This window comes from Haliotis cracherodii, unplaced genomic scaffold (assembly GCF_022045235.1).
Source record: "Haliotis cracherodii isolate W230 unplaced genomic scaffold, xgHalCrac1.p SCAF_3, whole genome shotgun sequence".
Lineage (NCBI taxonomy): Eukaryota > Metazoa > Mollusca > Gastropoda > Lepetellida > Haliotidae > Haliotis > Haliotis cracherodii.
In genome coordinates, this window is record NW_027266286.1 from 7,609,955 (window position 1) to 7,631,806 (window position 21,852).

The window sequence follows — 21,852 nt, forward strand, 5'->3', positions numbered from 1 at the left end:
AATTATGCCTCATTTACATTACTTTTGGTGACACCACTTATTTTTATTTTGTATGTTATTAAGAACCAAAACATTATTATATACAGGCCATTATCTGAGAGAAAGCTACAACAGCAATCCTTTAGCCAAATAAAACTACCCTTTTCTGTTTGAAATCTGTAGCATGTGGTTATTGTGTCATTCTCAATCTAACCATAGCATGAAGACTAACAATCCTTGAAACTTTTGAAGAGTTCAAAATGTCACTGTCAACTGAAGAATATAATCACATAAGTTTAAGAGTTGCATCAATATTCAAATAAGAGACTAATGTTCAATCTCCATTGTGATTAAATGGCAAGGACATAATAGTAAAATCTTTCCATATAATGCAAGATCACATTTACTGAAATTTGCTCTTTCTCTTAAAAATACTTTCTAAAGTACTTGAGGTTATTACTGATTACGCATTCTCAAAAAAAGATGAATTACAATGGTGAGGAAATCAAACAGAAATTTAAATCATGCTAGTGTGATTCAATGGATGCCCCAAGTTTGCTTTAATGTCAGGTCAAGCATTTCTATTAAGCACATTTCTTTGGTCTTTTTTCTGGAAGAGAGTGAAAATTCATGAAAAATTCTCAATGTTCACCATCAAGAATATTGATCGAAGGGAATTTCTACATTAAAATTCAGCCATCGTCTTGTTCGTCTTCGTTAGCTACCTTACACTGAATTCACAAAGCAAGCAGTTTTTGCATGAAACCACCATAAATTGCAAGCAAAACATGTGGTACACTTTCAGACAATTGATTAAAAGTGACAAGTAAAGGAGTTTTTGTTGCATGATTAGAAGAGGTCGATGTCGAACAAGAATGACAAATCTGCATAGAAAACCAAATCAAATTTCTCAAGAGAACACAATTTCCTGCAGATAAAATCCCGAGCCTTAATAAGTGCCTGTAAGGTTGGCCTTTTGTTCCTGTCATGTAGAAGGTTTCATTTTGGACCTCAGAACTAGAGTTTGAACTTTTTCTCTAATTAAGGATTCAATAGCAACAAAGAACCAAGGCTATAATCTTGGGGCATTGTGTGATACAACATTGTCTAGCATCTTTGCAATGTGAATAGCTATCCCTCGATTTCATGTTTAGGTTTTCAGTTGAAAAGATGTAAGTTTAAATAGCACAATCTATTCGAAAAAAATGCCATTGAGAGGCAGCAAAGGAAAGATTTTCTGGCCTTAAATGGTTACTTAAAAAGGACACTTACTGCCTTCAGAGTCTCTGTTATCCAGTCATCTGATTTCTGTTTTTCCAAATTCCTTTTGTAAAAACGGGAGAAGGAGATCCTATGCATTAATGAGTTACTATTTGGCTCAGTCTGAGTATCAATCAGACCTCAATCAATGGTAACTAGATATGTATATATAACATCAATAGGGACAATAGGATTCACCACAGTGTACCTGTTAGGTGCACAAAGGCTAGACATTATCCTTATGTGTACTTGCAGTTGTTGTTAAATCTTTGATTATATTCAGCGATGCATTTTCTACCTTTTAGGGGCAAAAGTGGTTACATAGTTTGAATAATTGTGTGCATCTGATGATCATATGTAATTGTCATAACAGTATTACATAGTATAGTAATGTCTGTGTAGGGTATTTTCAACAAAAAACTTAGGGAATTATTAAGTTTCTTTGCTACATTGAAAATGTGTGGTTGTTGTTAAAAGCCACACTCAGCAATATTCCATCTATTAGATGGCAGCCTGTAAGTAACTGAGTCTGCACCAGACGATCCAGTGATTTTGTGAGGAATGGTTGAAGCAGTCTGGGTGTGTTGGGTACCCTCTCAAGCAGCTTTAGTTGCTGGGGCCCAATTCCAGCCAGGAATCCCGTCACAGGTTGAATACTGGTATATGTAACCTATAGGCATCATATGTGGTTTGGTATCTAATTCATTACATGTTGCCATTGTTCTACATACTAGTCTTATTACACACACCACATACTTTATGAAGTCGATAACTTGATCTCTGTAGATTCCAGTGTGAAAATGTCAGTATGACGATATTGTATTGGAATGATCCTGAACTTGTGTACAACAGTATTATTTTTCAACTGCACAATACATGTTATATTTGCAATTTATTGTTACAATTGAATTAACTATCTGCCCATTGGATGATTTAACAACTGCTTATAACCATTTTCTAGCCTGATAATATGAAGTCAAATTGTTTTAAATGCTCATTGATTGGTGTTGTGTTGTAAAACATGAACATTCATTTGACATGGAACAGAATGTTTGCATAATATTTTCCTCAGTTTATATCATATTTGCACAAACTTACCTGAATGAATGTATCGCAATAATTATGCTAACAAAAAATTGCAATATATAACATTCCTTGAACAAAGTTATCACGATACGGAACATATCTTGACTTCATTTAGCACTAATTTTTAGTATATATTGTTAAGATGTACTTTACATTGACTCCTTTTAAGAAGTGTCTAGCTCAGGTAGTACTGTTTAGTGAATTGCTGACTAGATTATTTGAATAAGCACTCCAGTGAGAACAGCACTAAGCAACACTGATAACTGGAATGGCAATTGATCTCAGTGACACTGGAAACACTCTTAACTCTTGGACTCAACTAATCAATCAGATAATTCAATTAATTATTGAAATCCTCCCACATCTAAGGCACAGGTAAGAATGAGCAAGGATTGGTTTGCACTGAGAATATATGAGGCATACCTGTGTATGTATATATAGAAGTACTGGTTCTCAAATCGACTGAACTCACTGTGGAAGAACATCACATAGGGAGAGGTGTACGGCGGTACAGTTCAGAGATGGCAGGCAGAGTTTTTACCACCAGCGCTACACTCTACTAATTGTATCGTCACACTGTGAGAGGTATTATGCTAACCTTTTCCCTTCTGCTTTCATATACTGTTTTTCTGAAATTTGGTAACGAGTTCGAACTGTCAGGAGATAATGTCACCTTAGATTTTTTATCTTCAGTTCAAGTGATCTGTCGATGCAATGGCGTTTAACATTTTTCACATCTCTGCTACCATTTGACCAACTGAACAGAAACTTTGTATGTACATTCAAGTCATTCTGGTTTGAACTTCAATTAATGCATCTTGGCCAATTATGCATGTGTTGTGTTTTAAATTGGTGAGTTAAAAGAGCGTTCAGTGTTTTAACCACACCGTATATCGCTGTATATAAGGCCAGGTTTTCGTACCTTTCTATATTCTTGTCTTGCTTAATGCCAAAAATATCACTGAATTATCTCAGATATTTTCCCTGTATGAAGAAAGATGATATGCAAGGATGATCTCAATAATGGTCTCATCTTTTATCAATATTGACAGTCATTTAGAAAAACAATGAAATACAAGTGGAGAAGCCAATAGCAAGTTATTTTATCAGTTTTACAAAAATTAGATCGCTTCGTTTGTGTCTGAGTATTGCATGATACTGCAATGATAATTGATATTGATCATTGTTCATTTCATGAGGTAATGTGTCAATACAAGTTCTCAAGCTAATGTAGGTTTATTTGCGTCAAAGTTACATATTATTTTGGGTTGGGTCACAAGTCAGAATCCCTATATGGTTAATTAACCATCTGTTAACATGGCAGTAATGAGTTTTCATGCATTTTTCTATCATGTATCGTAACGCAGCCTAACTATTGCGGTAAGACCTTGAGGAAAATATTTTCAGTCTCAACTAGTCTTTGTTGAGGCATGTCATCAAATCCGAGTTGTGTGGATCAATGCTCACGATATCAATCACTGGACTGTCTGGCCCTGACTTGATTATGATGTACAGACTGCAGTCCTATAACTGGAATATTGCAGACTGCCACATTAAACAACAAGCAAACAAACAAGAAATTGATTTTTTTCTTCTTGTTGACTGACTAAGTTCATGTACAGTACTTTATTGTTTTATTTATTTGTGAAGCAGCCCAGAAATGTTTCCACCACTTAGTTCAATACAAAGATTGAGTGTACATATGTCAATTATATTTTTCTTGTGTGCTATGGAGTTTATCCATTACCAAGTTTTGCATTGTTGTGAAACCCTTTTTACCAAGTGCAATCATATCAGATACTGCATATGACATATTAAGTGCCCAGGGCGCTATCAAAATTGGAAATGGGGGCTCTTATTAGAATATTTTTGTGGTGAAAAAACAGTAGAAAAATCGTAAATTTCGTGGTTTATGTTGACAGCCTGAAAAGTTTATATACCACAGATATAATTTTCCAGGGTTTGATTGCCCATAATTAAGGGTGTATATAACACGAGTGAGTATTATACACGAATAAATAAGTCTTGTGTACATTGATCAATCGGAAGGGGTGCTAATTGAGATTGTTCACTAGCCAAAATATTAGCAAATATTGCCGTGGGCGCTTATTAGAGCGGGGCGCTTATAACATCGTATATGGTACATCATTTTCTTTATCTATAATGTGCATCATGTCAAAGTTGTTTGTAAATCCATAATGATCTCCTTGAAACATGATTAACTGAGTGAACTAGGGGACCAGTTCAAAGATTGATGTCGGGGGGGGGGGGGGGTTGATGGCCCTGCAAGTTTTCCATCAGACAAAATCAACTTACCTGATTTCTCAATGTTTTATATAGTTACTGAACTAAATCAATCCTATTTTCATTCATATGCCATCAGGAGTTGTCATTAAATACATCCAGTCTTTCCACAGATTGGGATTTAATCATCGCGGGCAGTAGTCCATCTAGTACACTGCGTAGTATATGACAGATTGATCTATAAAAACGCTTCAAGTGATTATCAAATTTGTGAACGCCTAGAAAATAAACTTCATTTGATAAACGTTCCAACGAAAAACAGTGCAAAAGATGAAAATGGGTGATAAAAAAGCCACTAAACTCGGAAATTCAACATTTTAAGAATTCATTTGTATGTTTCAAATCTTAAGGAATTAAGTTTTTTTATGAATTGCACTTACATGTCAACTGCTTAATTCAGGATACATGGAGCATCATTGAATAGCGTATACATTTGAAGGAATAGCTTGTCTGTCATGCCAACGGCTACTATTAAAAACTTGTTGAAGGTTTATTCTGGATGAATCTTGTATGCAACTTTCAGTGCAATTTGCCTAAATTGTGGTTGAAAAGATATGGGATAATACATTTGAATAGATTTCTAATCCTTTCCCACAGTGGATATTTTTAGCATCTTATTCATGAAAGTGGGTACATTTAAGACAAATTCATTTAACATGTTTGACATCTAAAATGAATGCTCTAGGTTTTTTTATGTTTCTAGATAACATTTTCACCTCATCTCTGCTTCAGTTTCAACAGAAGAATTATCTTGTTGAATGTAAAAAATCAGAGTGATGGTGTCTTCTTGTTTATGTCTTGCTCCCAGTAACTGTGGCAATGGAATTTCTTTTTTGTTGTGCTACAATGATTACTGTATTCACCATAATAAGCACCATGGGTGCTTAGACAATTGATAAAGGGTGTTGCTTATTAATTCCATTCACAGCAGGTTCAAGTTTTTCAGAGATTAAGCAGTAGTGTGCAACCTTAGTGCAAATGTGGATGAAACTAAAACCATTTGATTATAGTTACTTGGCAATTGTCTTTTCCCTTCTGCACTGCTGATTCCATAAGAAATCTGTAATAAACATGAGAAAATAAGGATTGTCTTGTAATGTTCTGTCTAAGTAGGGGCTACTTACAAAGCCAGTCGTTACAAATTGGTCAAGATATCTGCAAGCCATAAGTGATATTTACCTTGAAAAATTGAACTATGAACTAAGTTGTATACCAATCATGATAAATACAGGGCTAACATTGGATGTTCGAGTGTAGAGAATTTAGAATCATAGTATAAAGATATAAAATGTCATATCTTTTGTACATGCTGCAAGATACGTTTGACACCACAAACCCTCTCGGTGTTCTTGTTAAGTGTTCAAATTTAGTAATGCCCTGTTGTTTGAATCTTTCTCTGTTTACAGCGAATTTATCGCTGGAATTAAGATCTAATGTTATTCAACTGTTGAATAAGAAGAGATAATCAGTGGAAAACTGCAGGTTTCAGGCATCTTTTTGAAGATAATCACAAAGAACATTACCAATTAGAATACCCCTGTTGTATTCACGTCATCGCAACAGAGGGGGTCAAAGCCTATCCTGTGTGGATGAAAAAACTCAAAATGGAAAAGTAGCAGTTTCAAGCCTCTTGCATACTACGAACAGATTTGATTGAAAAAATATTCTCAGTTGGATTATTTAAATGCTGCTGTGGACGTGTATAATTAACTTTTTTGTAAAGACTTTTCCTCTTCATTTAATAATTAATGAATGTTATCATAGTTATTTCATGGGAATCGTTTTCTTTTTCCAGGGTTTTTTAAGTTTTATGAGTGTAATCATGATCTCTGACTCTATTAACTGTGGCTTATGTTTTTATGTAAACCCCACTCCACGAATTTAGGGACACAGGATGTTCAGATAGGCATGATTAACAAATTTGATTATTTTAAAGTAGTTTCTGGAGAAGCCACTGCAATGAGGGATGAAGTACAGATGATTGTTCAGGTTTTTCATCTTTACCTTGGCTACCACCAAGCAGCATGAGCTGAGACTGATTTAATTGTTGCAAGGACTACATTTGGCTTAAACCATCTTGACAAGCAAAAAAAGAAAAAGAAATGGCTTTGAATCTCACACTTTCACATCTTTTTCCTTGCTTACAAATTTTAAAAATCCATGATGGCTATGTTAATTGCTGGGGAAAAATGTTATGTTAATAATTAAGCAAGGCCAACTTTGTTACTTAAATGCTTTTATCAGGCGAATATAAATCAAACTGATATGGCAAGCCTCAAAGTTTTATTAATTTATTTGTTTTCTTTTGCCTGAGTGATATGTTAGCAATCATTATTTATTTACAGCAGTCATTGCAAAAGGCCATGTAATACACTGTTATGTTGTGCTTGGAGTGAGAGCTGAATAAGTATGGCTTTTAGCACCATTCCAGCAATATCATGGTTGGGGATACCCGAAATTGGCTTCATACATTATACCCATGTGGGGAATCAAACCGGGGCCTCCAGCAAGACATTTGCAGACACTTTATCCACTAGGCTACCCCCCCCCCCCCCCCCCCTGCATATTGGGCTTAGAAGATGAATCATCACTGAAACTTCACAGTCTGCAACTTTAGCCACTTGTCTGAAGCTCAAGTCTAGTAAAGTTCTCTTAGGTCTAGTAAGCTAAGTTAATACTAATCCATATTCTAACGCTAATCTCAACTCAAATTGATTGCAAGAGCCAAGTTCCAGGTTGTAGATTCAAAAGGTTCTTGCTTCTTGTTTGGGCACTGCTTCTTGTCTAGTAATAGAGATGCTATGGACTTGACTTTTGAAGTTTATACATGAGGTCAAATTATTGAAACTGATTATAATTTATGTAGCTTCATGCCTGTGTTTACTTGTAAGCTGTCAATGTGAATGTAAATTGTAATATTATATAACCAGGTGAGCTACATTGCTCACAGTTACACTGTTAGTCTATATTTCTAAGTCTTCTTAAAAAAACCCAAAAAAGTAGATTTATACAGACCTAATTATTTTTGTTTTGAACTAGGATACCTTTCAGTAGCAAACCATATTTCTGTTCTTTATCACTTATGCACAATGAAGGGCAGATTAACCATAAAAAGAAAATGTTTTGAATAATGATGTAATTCACACAATTTATGCAAGAATGTTGACATGAAGTATGCTGTGACTGACACAAGGAATTTCTATCCATACGAAAACAAATGTCAGAAACATAAATAAAATATACTTGATACCTAAAGGTGTATAATATGTACACTTTGACCATGGTTTCTTAAATCACAGATAAGGATAAGGTTTTCATCATGGGTATTATTATTCAACAAGTCTACCATACTGAACGTTTTGTGTCTACAGCCCTGTGGTCAGCATATTTCAATATATTACCTTGCTGATCATGGGAGTGGTAAACCCATTTAGTCATTTCTGTGTATTTTGCGTCAAATGGCCTGTTTAGTAACCGCTAATTGGCTGACATACTGCATTCTCTAAGTAATCGATTCCATATTTCTGTGTATTTGCTTCCTCAAAGGTAATACAAATCCATGACAATGAGGTGATATTCGCTAAGAATATTCTTTCAAATGATGATCAGAATTATTCCAGAAAGTTGCAAGGAGATTGGCCAGATGAAACATGTGCAAGATGGGCGCTCTCTAGGGAAGGAGGTCTGATAGGACTGGTGGATGAATGTTCGCCAGTCGTGATAGAGGTGTCTGAGGCTAGATAGGGTGCATTTGAGGATATGGTCAGATTGTGATCAAGGGACCCACAGTGTTTCTGATGTTTGAAGAATTGCTTGATTGACATGTTTGGATAGTTAAGGATAATCTTAAACCATAAAGATTGTTCATGTTTCTTGTCTGGCAATACCTGAGGAAAACCTGAGTGTTTCAATCATTGTGAAATTGACAGTTAAGGTAAGAGCTGTAAGTGTTGGCATCATTTTGAGTTTGCAAACTGACAACATGCACTGATATTATGTATTAACTTCATTTGCTGAGTAGTGATTTGAAATCATGGAGTCATTTTTCATTCAATTCTCATATTTGTATATCTGTTAAACATGCTAAAAGAGTTAATTTGTTATATGTCACTCCATCAAATGTCATGGACTTTGTTCTGGGTATGGCTGAAATAGTTTCTGTTTGTTTAATTTAGGGCTGGGATGAGTCCAGCTTTACTATCCAGGTACCAAACCTCCTAGACCATGGGTCCAAGTAGTCCTGTTGGTACCCAGGTCCTACGTAAGACCCACTAGACACATCCCTGTCAGCCCTAGTTGAATTCCTGTTTGGGCAATTATGTGGTACTTATTATTAGAGGTGGAAATTTGAAGAATTTCTAATTTTAATTTTTTATAAGATTTTATGCAATAATTATTTTCTTTATAAAAGAGTCCTTTGTCTAGTGGTAGGTACGGGGTTGGCCGCGTCATACCAAAAGACTTTAAAAGATGGTACTTGTTGTTACCCTGTCTGGCCCTCGGCATAAAGGGGCCAAAACAAGGACTGGTCGGCTGGGAGTCAGTATACTGTGTCTGAGTGGAGTATCCAAGTTAAACTGCAGCATGGTATCTTAGTGTGCTAGCATTATTAATTGGCATTAGTCTGGACTAGTACTAGTACAAGCAGACACACACACACACACACACACACACACACACACACACACACACACACACACACAGATGCATGCAAGTCGCTCTATAAATGCAATAATCTTGGACACGATGTTAAACCCCATTTTTACCTCACCTTATTTATCTTACTAAAAGAGTGTAATTATGCATTGAGGACATGTTTCTCATTTTCAAGGTTATTATATTAGTATCAATTTACTTCTGCATTTTAAGGACTATATCTTAAAAAATGTTCTGTGACAAATAGCCTAATCTTCCATGAAGTTGTGTAAGCAATTAACATGCTCACTAAATGCCACTTGATATAATCAAATTTTATATTACTGGAGAAGGCAATGAATGTAGAAATAGGGTCAGCATGCTCTACATTTACATTAACACAAGACAGGCAGTCCAACAGAAGCAGTTTCACATCTGAGGCAGTGTATTGGTCTAGTTACTATTGTTTGAGTGGGTGAAAGGTGGAAAGTGCAAGATCTGGCACCAATAACAGCTGGAATGGCCAATGTGTAGTATATTTGGCAGGGCCTAGGGTTATAAAACCTTACTGTCTTTACTGGTGTCGACAGAGGCATTCAGGCTATCTCCAGTGCTTTACTATTGTGACAAATTGGTGAGTTGTTATGGAATGAAGTGGTATGCATGTTTTCACTGATTTAAAAAACAATACTCGCTAAGAAGGTCTTTTGGAAAATAGATGATCATGTGGATGCCCTCTTTTTGTTAAATAGTGGAACAAATGTGTGCAATTTAAGCTTGTTTATCCTAATGTTGAATGGTATGTCTGCAGTAGTTATGGTTTCGGTACATCCAGGATTTTCACTATTGATGCCCAATCAAGTATGTATTTGTGTTATACATGTGAAACAAGGGGATTTTGAGAGAAGTTCAAATATTCTTTTCACATATTACCCTACAGTAGGTAGTTGTGATGGGTTTGGGCATGATGATTTCTGATGCATCAAGGTTTGCAAATTACGCCGACAAAACCCAAACCATAGTGAGTGAGTGAGTATGGTTTTACACTGCTTTTAGCAATATTCCACCAATATCACGGCGGGGGACACCAGAAATGGGCTTCACACCCCTGTTAGGAATTGAACCCGGGTCTTCGGCGTGATGAGAGAATGCTTTAACCACTAGGCTACCCGACCGCCCCTTTCCATAGTCATAATATAGAACATCAATACCAGAGAACAATCTCTTACGATTTGACTATATCACAAGCATGTGTTTATGAACCACGATTCAAATACAGCATGGATGATAGGATGTTTAAATAATTACTTTCCATTAATGTCTTTTAAAGTATTTAGACCCTATTAATTATTTAATGTGATGCAGGAAACATGGCTTGCAGGTCATAACTGATCATCTCTTTATGTGAGACTGTGGGTCGTACAACTATCATAGACAATACATGAGAAGGCTCTTGTTGCTGTGTGTGCCAGTGTGGGCAGTATAACTATCATAGGCGTACATGAGAAGGCTCTTGTTGCTGTGTGTGCCAGTGTGGGTAGTATAACTATCATAGGCGTACATGAGAAGGCTCTTGTTGCTGTGTGTGCCAGTGTGGGCAGTATAACTATCATAGGCCGTACATGAGAAGGCTCTTGTTGCTGTGTGTGCCAGTGTGGGCAGTATAACTATCATAGGCGTACATGAGAAGGCTCTTGTTGCTGTGTGTGCCAGTGTGGGTAGTATAACTATCATAGACTGTACATGACAAGGCTCTTGTTGCTGTGTGTGCCAGTGTGGGCAGTATAACTATCATAGGCCGTACATGACAGGGCTCTTGTTGCTGTGTAGGGGCGGTCGGGTAGCCTAGTGGTTAAAGTGTTCACTCGTCAACCAGAAGACCTGGGTTCGATTCTTGACATGGGAACAATGTGTGAAGCCCATTTCTGGTGTCCCCCGCCGTGATATTGCTGGAATATTGCTCATGCGGCGTAAAACTATACTCACTCACTCTTGTTGCTGTGTGCCAGTGTGGGCAGTATAACTATCATAGGCCGTACATGACAAGGATCTTGTTGCTTTGTGTGCCAGTGTGGGTAGTATAACTATCATAGGCCGTACATGAGAAGGCTCTTGTTGCTGTGTTTGCCAGTGTGGGCAGTATAACTATCATAGGCCGTACATGAGAAGGCTCTTGTTGCTGTGTGTGCCAGTGTGGGTAGTATAACTATCATAGGCCGTAAATGAGAAGGCTCTTGTTGCTGTGTGTGCCAGTGTGGGCAGTATAACTATCATAGGCCGTACATGAGAAGGCTCTTGTTGCTGTGTGTGCCAGTGTGGGTAGTATAACTATCATAGGCCGTAAATGAGAAGGCTCTTGTTGCTGTGTGTGCCAGTGTGGGTAGTATAACTATCATAGGCTGTACATGACAAGGCTCTTGTTGCTGTGTTTGCCAGTGTGGGCAGTATAACTATCATAGGCCGTACATGAGAAGGCTCTTGTTGCTGTGTGTGCCAGTGTGGGTAGTATAACTATCATAGACTGTACCTGAGAAGGCTCTTGTTGCTGTGTGTGCCAGTGTGGGTAGTATAACTATCATAGGCCGTAAATGAGAAGGCTCTTGTTGCTGTGTGTGCCAGTGTGGGCAGTATAACTATCATAGGCCGTACATGAGAAGGCTCTTGTTGCTGTGTGTGCCAGTGTGGGTAGTATAACTATCATAGGCCGTAAATGAGAAGGCTCTTGTTGCTGTGTGTGCCAGTGTGGGTAGTATAACTATCATAGGCTGTACATGACAAGGCTCTTGTTGCTGTGTTTGCCAGTGTGGGCAGTATAACTATCATAGGCCGTACATGAGAAGGCTCTTGTTGCTGTGTGTGCCAGTGTGGGTAGTATAACTATCATAGACTGTACCTGAGAAGGCTCTTGTTGCTGTGTGTGCCAGTGTGGGTAGTATAACTATCATAGGCCGTAAATGAGAAGGCTCTTGTTGCTGTGTGTGCCAGTGTGGGTAGTATAACTATCATAGGCCGTACATGAGAAGGCTCTTGTTGCTGTGTGTGCCAGTGTGGGCAGTATAACTATCATAGGCCGTACATGAGAAGGCTCTTGTTGCTGTGTGTGCCAGTGTGGGCAGTATAACTATCATAGGCTGTACATGACAAGGCTCTTGTTGCCTTGTGTGCCAGTGTGGGTAGTATAACTATCATAGGCCGTACATGACAAGGATCTTGTTGCTTTGTGTGCCAGTGTGGGTAGTATAACTATCATAGACTGTACATGACAAGGCTCTTGTTGCTTTGTGTGCCAGTGTGGGTAGTATAACTATCATAGACTGTACCTGGGAAGGCTCTTGTTGCTGTGTGTGCCAGTGTGGGTAGTATAACTATCATAGATAGCGGGGGAAGGCTCTTTTTGTTTCTGAGCTAGAAATACTGCAGACATCTGATAATAATACCGGTAAAAATGTAAATCAGGCTGTAATGTAAAATAAAACCACAGATGCACAAAATAGGTGCATATGTTGATGATTGTTTCAGGCCAGGTAGTGAGTGACTATGGTTTTATACCACTTTCAGCAATATTCCAGCAACATCATGATGGATCACACCAGAAATAGGCATGAACTTTATTCAAGTCATTCTTATCATCTTTTACTATTTTTCAGGAATACCTAAGCCATGATGGAACGTCTGGAAAAGTTTCAAATAATCTTCAATAATCCCTCGGCAACTTACTGTGCTGGCGATACTGTGTATGGGTATGGCTGGGTCGTGGTCAAAGAGGCAGTGTATGTTCAAAGTAAGTTTTTCTATTTCATTATGGCGATTTTCACATTGTGTTTCTTAAAATACCTTCTTTCAGGAGAAGGATAAGTTAAATATGTCCATTGGATATAAGTAGGCTTGTATCTACTTAGTCAGAAGGATAAAGTTGTTAAATCACATTGGCACTTCTTACACGCCTAAGATGTTATGTGCTCAAAGATCTGGCACAGTTAAAAAGAGAACGTTGTTTTCAAATTCTTTTTCAAAAGTCATTTTCACTTTGTGTCAAGCAATATACTGCATGCCAACATTTTCTTTGTGGGAACTTACAGTGTGCTAAAAAGTGGTATCAGTACCTTACTACTTTTTGTTTACGTTGACTAATCTGCTGTATTTCCTAGAGACTTGGCATGCTTTGAATGTCACTATCCTAAATTTACTTAAAGAGCAAGAAGGTGGCTATTAGACATGGAATTTTTCAAGGAACAAGTACTTAATATGTGCAAGAAAGAAAAGACAATTGTTTATTTGCTGGTTTCATGAATACTTTCTGTTATTGTTCTTTCAGAGTTTTGGTAAATTGTTTCTTTTAATGAGAAAAGCATCTAAAATCCCGATGGTACTCACAATTTGCCTTGTATTATGTATCAAAACATAGAGTCACCATTTATGTTATCATGTTAATAAAAACAAAGATTATAATTCCATTATTTGGGGAATTTGTAAGCAGACCTAGAAATGATAAATTAAATCGCCTGCCTCTTGAAAGTTGGATGGCATGATTTCATTCGTAGGGGGAATTAACATAATCGTTGTACAGAAATAAAGCAATCCTGGATATTGTCAGGATGAATACAGTGCAGAATTCAATTCATTGCTAAGCCGAAATTGCCTGAATTAGTGTTACCAAATTTGGTGGTCTCCCCACTAAACCAGTTTATATGGTGAACAACCTCCAGACTTTGCCAAGAGAAACAAGGATCCCATCAAAGGAATTTTAAGGGCTTATTTCCCTACACAAAGTATGTCTAGTAGGCGAGGGGAACAGAAACCAGAGGCTAGTCTCTTAGGAGGTTCAGAAAGTGATGAACTACAGTTTACGGTGGTTGGTGAGACTGCAGAAATGGCAAGCAACTTGTATAAACTGTTTATTTCCTGGCTAGCTTACTGAAGATCTTGGATGGTGATTCACACTCAACATAAAAAGCTCATTGAGAACCTGTTCATATCATACCTGTGTACATGGAGGGTTTTCTTGTGAGGTCATAAACCTGTGCCTGATATGTTTGCTGGAAGAAAGAATGATGAGCAAGACGAACATGAAAATAGAAGTAATAGAGTTAGACATAGTTTAATGATAAGCTTATCATTACTTTAGTTAAAGAAATTTTATCAGTTTTCAAATGAAAAATGTGTTTACAAGCGTAATGAAAAATATGTTTAAGATTAACATGAATATTACTAGATTTAAATAAGTCTACACAGAAAAGATTTAAACGTATTGGATTATAATGTTTTATTTTTTTGCAAATCTTTTTGTGTGCAAAATGTTTGTGTGTGCAAAATTGAGTATGAGAAGATGTTCATTACTACCTCACTTGAATTGAATTAGCCTGTCCACTGTCCGTCTATCTGTTAAATGTCTTCTTCTCTGACCTGGCTGAAGGGATGAGGGAGCAGGCTTGAGCCAGAATAATACTCATGGCATTAAATTCAAAACATTTTAATTTGACAAAAAATCAAATTGTGATGAGATCTTTAAGATTGAAGCTTGCCGTAATAGCCTTATTGAAACTATCATTCCGCACTCTTAATCCACAGTCATTTCTGCATGTTTAAGTGTAATTTTTGTTTGGCAGTGATGATGTGGCATGCCCGTTTATCAGAAATGTTAGTTTATGATATGTTGCAAACATTTCATAGCAGAGTGGGTGGGCTCAGAGCCTTGAGATTCTATTTTTGTTTTATGACCATATATCAGACAAGCAGACACCAATGTCTGCAAAGTCTGTGTTAGTAGTTTTACTAACATTCTTCTTTTCCTGATTACACCTGATTTAATTAAACCATTCTTGTAAGGCATTAACCCGGAGGAGTTCCTGGTTAGAATACGTCCCCAGCAGGTTGTAGGAATTAAGCAACCAAATGGATCAGGTGGTCAGTGACTTGAGTGAGTGCATCTCATTGTACCTGGTGGGTCATTGCCCACATCATCGACCACTGGACTATCTGGTCTAATGTTGCTTATGACAGGCTGCTGTCATACAGCTGCAGTCCAAACAACAACAAAACAAACAAAACTTAATGTGTTGTCTGTATCACTAGATATGTTGCATAAAATATGCCTTCTAGCCAGTAAGAAAAGAATTCATCAAAAGTTAGATAGTTTCAATCAAATTGTCAAGTTCATGGAATCCTGATCCACTGAAAGTAATGTCAATGGAAGCAGAGTCCTTCTACTTCTCAAGTACCTTCTAACCATGTCAGAATGGACACCTTATTTATGTAATTCTTCCACATAGTTAACCTCTTTGCCCTTGTCTAGACTTAACAATATTTTTTTCAAAGACCATCTTGATGCAGAAGAAGTTAAAACCAGTTTTTACAACGGTCGTTCTAAATCAGTCAGAGCAAGCGACCTGATCAAAGCTGGCTACTGATATTAAGCATACATACTTAGCATGGATCTTGTCAAATAACAGACTGTTGAGCTCTGTATACATCCAGTGTTGAAAGATCAAAGGATTACTAAACAACTGTCTGACAGATACTTTAACATGTAAAGAGCATTTACGTTGGTGACAACTCTCGTTACACTTTCACCCCATGCTTGTTGAAACTTCAGTTCATTTAATCTCAATGTAATGGCTCTGATAACTTATACATGTTTAGGAACTACAGTGTTGGGGCCATGGCGTAGAATGCACCCGTCTTTATTCAAGCTTTCAAGCATTTTCTCAAAAATAGTGTTGATGACTAATTTTTATGATCGCTCAAACTAAAAAAAGTAGGAAGGTACTCATCAACATCACTCATCTCATTCAGCAGCCCCTTACAGACTGCTTAAGGGGAAACAACACTCCAAGTGTGAAAGTAGTGAGTGAGTGAGTGAGTTTAGTGTAACGCCGCTTTTAACAGTATTCCAGTTATATCACGGCGTGTCAGCTTCATGTGGGAGGAAAGCCTGAAGTGATGCAGGACTCAGACGTTTACCACTTCGGTGAAACCCACGAGCACGGGTATGGTGCTGACAAACCTAGAAACATAATCGGGGCGAACCGGGATTCGAACCCACAATCATAGGTTTCTGGCGTGTCCAAGGGCCGCCACTCTGCACAGCGAATTGCGGCGCCTTAGACGACTGGGCCACCCGTGCCCCCCAAGTGTGAAAGTATTACAATATGGATGGGCTTTTCCATTGCCGATTCAAAATTTGCTTATAATTTCTATGGTTATGTTCGGTGCTTATAATTCTCGCTGCACTGTGCGAAGTGACACCTATCAGAGTATCGAAGAATGAGAATCTGTATATCATCTTAAAGGTGTACAATAAAGAGCTGCAGCCAAACTGACATGTGTTTTGTTGTTGATGAATGCATATGTGACTTGACAGTGTGAAGCTATATTGGTAAACATCATATCAGGTACTAACCGTACAATGAAAAACTACATAGCATCCCTTCAGAGAATTGAGGTAAAATAACAGGTGATAACAAACTTATCAATGTAACAATGAATAATCAATCAACATATTATCGGTTGATCCTTTGATTGATGTATTTGGCAACTCTACTGATCATTCCTCTCATGCTGTGCTGCCACGTGCATATTACATACCATGTAGTACATTCACCACATCAGACATGAATTTATAACCCAATCGTAGATTAGATAATTACCTCGGACACAATGCGAACCACTGAGTGCTTTATTACCTTGACATCCTCATCGGCAGCGGTGAACGTAATCGAGATGTTTTGCAGTCTTTGTCAGGTAATCTGAGTAGTTCTACCACTAATTATGCCTATGATAAAGTCATTTACTGCATGAGCATCAAGTGAATAATGACAAATACACAGGTGGAGGGTTCTTCCATGAAACATGGATAACAAGAAGGGAGTAGTAATTGTTGTATTGCATGCAAATAGCCTGAAAAATAATGCTCGTTGCTGTTGAGGATATGAACTGAATTTCATTGTTACTAAAATAATAACTAACCATATTTTCTCTATACCAAACTACATAATTGTACATACACATTTACACAAGCAGATGAATTTGCAAGGTGGAAGGTTATAGTAAGCATTATCCTCTCCATCTTCCCTAGGCATGGGGGTTATCTGACTGTAAAAGTCCAGTGTCCTGGCTTGCCAAACTAGGCTGGAATTTCTGGGCTCAATCGTAGTGCCACCAGTGACTACTAAGTCCGATCTATGCCCCTCCTAATATCACTTGCATTTGCTTAAAACAAAATGACAACGCCTATAGTCAAGATGATCTGATCGATGATCAAGATATATGTTTGTAAATAAACAGGTTTTATTTTGTGAAGTGCATCAAATCATGTGACCACCTTGATTAAAACCATGAAAAGATTTGGAAAATATTTGTCAAACCCCAGGTGACGGTACACATCCTTTGCAAATCCTGGAGTCGAGCGAAATCTGCACGTTGAAATCCATTTTGTTTACAGACCGGATGTCATTTCGTTACCAGAATATGATTGGACTATGCATAGACTCGTTAGTCTGGCCAAACTATAACTCCATAATACCAGCCTAGTTTGGCAAGGGTGGAAACTAGACTTTTACAGTCAATTAACTCCCTTGCCTTGGGAAGATTCATCCACTCAAATTCGAGGTTTGAAGGGGATTACCCCTCGCTGTCAATGATCAGGTTTTCCACTTGTCCCCTTGCTGGTCAGTAGCCCAGTTTGTTGGGTTCGTTCGCTGGCGCTAATTGGCTTCTAGTGATTATGCAGACATTAAAATGGTGCCAGCTAGACAACTGAAAGTTGGAGTGTTCTTTCTCTTTAATGTGTTTGCTTGAATTTGAGCTTATATAGCCGCCACCTCCCATCGTTGCAGTTTTGACAAATGTTAGAAACTTCATACCTGATAGACCTCCTATATCCCCTTGGAGTGGGATTGAAGTTAAGGTCACTCAGGTGTTAAAAAACTTGGGTGTACAATAAGAGTATTTAATTGTGATAAAACTTAGCAGTTATCATATCCAAGGTAGAATCTCAATCACATATATTCATGGATATACTTATCATGTATGAAGAATATCTTGAGCATTTGTGATGGAATTTAACAAAACGTAATGTATATGATCTCATGGAAGTCATGGCTGAGATTGTAGGTCAAGGTCAATAAATGCTTAAATGACGTTATTAAGATAGCTACAGACATATCTTTTTCTGTTTCAAGGCTATATTGCATTGGCCACATGTTTTCCCAAATGAGAAGTAATGTTATTAAACTTGAAGTGATTACAACTTTGTAATATGTCAGATAGCTAGCTTGATGCATAGGACTTTCTGTTGTAATAGTAGTTGTACTGTATACAGCATGTATGAGGTCAACTAGCTGTCACCTATTGTACAAATAGATCATGATGGGAACGTTTTGGGGCATTCAGGAAAAGGTGGAGATGGTGCAAACACCTTTCTGGTTCCTACTGTCATTATGGAGAGCATGCATTCAAACATGATCTTTCTTGTATTTTCAAACAAATTTAGTGACTAGGAAACCATGATGTTTTTCAAGAGTTTAAGCTTTGTATCATGTGAATCTGCATTTTTTGGTCAATATATTTTTAAAAAATGCAATCACTCAGTTATGTTGTTCGAACGTCTCAATGAACCAGTCAGCTCACACTCACTCTCAACCTCTCACTCACATTCACACTCACACTCACACTCACACACTCTCACACACTCTCTCTCACTCTCTCTCTCACTCTCTCTCTCACACTCACTCTCACTCTCACTCTCACTCTCACTCTCACTCTCACTCTCACTCTCACTCACAGACATACTGGTACAACCAGCTGTAACTATAGCTCCCTTTTGATATGGGAACTAAGAAGAAACATCCAAACTTGGTGAGAAATAATTCTATTATATTTTAATACTTAAAGTTTCAACATGAAACCTTTTTGATATTTACCGGTATGCTTTGTGAGTTACACAAGGATGAAATATGTTGTTTATAGGAGAGGTGTTTAACGTTTCTGCACTGGTGATCCATCTCGAGATATCGTTTTGATAGCAGAATAACCCACAGCAGGTGCCAGAAACATTTACCTTAACATGCAGCTATGCTTCCCATACGCCTTTGTTGTGAAAGACATTTCTGATATGCTGTAAAGGTTAGCAAGCTATTTCTGTTCTATTTGTGATCAAATGTTTGGTTATTACCATGACCTGAACTAGTCTATTTAATATATATGCTGTTGATGTTTTTGTATCATAAATTTAGATAACACTTAACATACATGCAACTTAATATGTAAATAGAGTCTATGAAAATACCTGGTTGTAATAAAATTTGCTTTCAAATTAGACCATCAGCAATGTTAAACACAAATACTGTGAGATTTGAATTGTTTTAATAGGCTTAATTAGATACATGATACTTATTTGGTTTTATTATTATAAGTTTTGTTTGTATATGCTTCTTCATCATAAGGTGCAGCTAATACTTGCACAGTTGATATACCAAAACAAATCATCACTAAGACATAAAATATTGATGATGAGTTTGCCTTGGCCACACTTCTTTATTACCCAGTTTACAGGACCTTGTTATTCAGGTGGAATAGTGGAGAGGGTGGCATAAAACAACATACAGCCATATGAGGAGAAACACATTACAATTAAGACCTGGCAGTGAGTAGGCCATATGAGGAGAAAAACATTACAGTTTAAATCTGTGAGTGAGTAGGCCACATGAGGAGAAAAACATTACAGTTTAAATCTGTGAGTGAGTAGGCCACATGAGGAGAAAAAACATTACAGTTTAAATCTGTGAGTGAGTAGGCCTTATGAGGAGAAAAACATTACAGTTCAAACCTGGGAGTGAGTAGGCCACGTGAGGAGAAAAACATTACAGTTTAAATCTGTGAGTGAGTGGGCCTTATGAGGAGAAAAACATTACAGTTCAAACCTGGCAGTGAGATATCCTCCTATAGTTACAGGTGTGTGGTAGCATTACTACGGTATTTGATAGTGATTCATAAACACATACTCATGATATAGTCGGAATTGTACAATCGACTCTGCTTTATGCAGAGATTTCTATTGGATATGGAAAGGGTTTTGTTGCTTTATTTACTGTAGGAATTAAAGGTAGAAACTTTGCTTGGATTGTTTCACAAGGTGGATGTCAGCGTGAGTAGATCTACATTGCGATTTTATCTATGATGTTGCAAATGCCCAAACACTCAGGTTACCAACAGCTCTTTCACTAGTATAGTTGTTTTTTATTTATTTTCTAACTTTCTAAGGCAATTTTTTATTTTGGTCTTTGTTCTTCCTGAAAAGGACAATGTCATAAATGGAAGTGACAGAACCCTTTGCATAATCATAAGAAAATGAAAGCAGTTCTTTTACAAGGCCATTTTTTAAAGAATTTCCTGGCAGTACGAAATAATGTGTTTCTTTTTGTAAACGGCACATTTAGATGGAGCAATGTGAAGGGCACGTGAGTTATGATCAGAGTTGACTGTGGGTATTTCGAGATATACAGAACTGATATCTACATGCATGTAAGTCAAACTATTTAATGTTTGAGACAAATAAATAACTTCCTGATTTTTACATTTCTGTTAAAATGTATTAGAATGAGAAAATTGATCAACATATCCAACACATAACCGTTGCTTATAGTCAGGAATACTCAGAACACCTACAAAACAGACCCGACTTTCGGGGAATGATATCTAAATGGAGATATTGTGGATATTGGAACCAGTAGACCTCTGACGATACTCCAAGAAAATGGTGAGGAATTTGGCCCAGATGATGACATGTAGCACCAGGATAAGGAGTGGGAGGAAGGGCTACTTTAATGAAGCCCATGTGGATATGTAGGGTGGATCTTCAGGGCCCTGCTCGATATACAAACAAACGGAACATGTGTTCTTTGTCTGTCTCTGTTGGAATTAACCTGCCAATTATGTTTATTTGGACAAATGATTGTAGGGGATATTGGGATGACTTGTTCAAGGGTTCAGGCATTTGATGAAAGGCAACTGATGCATGAGCTGAGGGAAGTAGGTTATAACGCTCATGTCTGTAACACTGGAAGTATAAAAAATGGTGTTAATGATTTTACACAGAGATATACCAACTAAAATCATAGATCAACTTGGAGCTCTTATCTTGGAACAGAAGATCGTGATCAAGTGTTGGGACAATTCTCTCTGAAAATAGCTTGAGTTAATTCTGTTATGCGCCACATGGCCTGAAGAGCATACTGATTTTGTACATATATCTATTCATTTTTTCACTCTTTTGATCATGAGAACCAACCTTGCACTGCTATCAACAAAATTATTCATATTTATTGATAAGTTTTCTACATATCAGGTGCATAAATGGGTTTAGATAATATTATTTGATACGTTGATACATGAAAACAATGTAACTTGCAGTGGTAACTTGAGCTCTTCTGAAAAGAAGAGACATGGTTTAGTAAGGAAGAGAATGTATGGATGTCAACTGCTATATTTTGAGGAATACAACGTTTCAGAGTATATGCTTGCTCCTACACCTGATAAAGAAGGGGTAAGCATATACTCCGAAACGTTGTGTTCCTCATAATAAAGAAGTTG

The 21,852-nt window shown here is 37.3% G+C and overlaps 1 protein-coding gene across 8 annotated transcripts in view; it reads left to right on the plus strand.

Annotated features, from left to right (window-relative positions):
- LOC139473958 (arrestin domain-containing protein 2-like) overlaps nt 1-21,852 on the plus strand; it is a 142,141-nt gene that overhangs the window by 75,124 nt on the left and 45,165 nt on the right. For 7 of the 8 annotated variants that reach the window (XR_011653975.1, XM_071256808.1, XM_071256805.1 and 4 more), the window contains one exon: nt 12,912-13,045. Coding sequence is in view for 7 of the 8 variants with exons in the window: in XM_071256808.1 (XP_071112909.1) it covers nt 12,925-13,045 (121 nt within the window). In the remaining variant the exon portion in view is untranslated. Of the gene's footprint in view, nt 1-2,813; nt 2,911-12,911; nt 13,046-21,852 lie in introns of those variants that run through there. The other variant, XM_071256809.1, reaches the window with a different exon arrangement.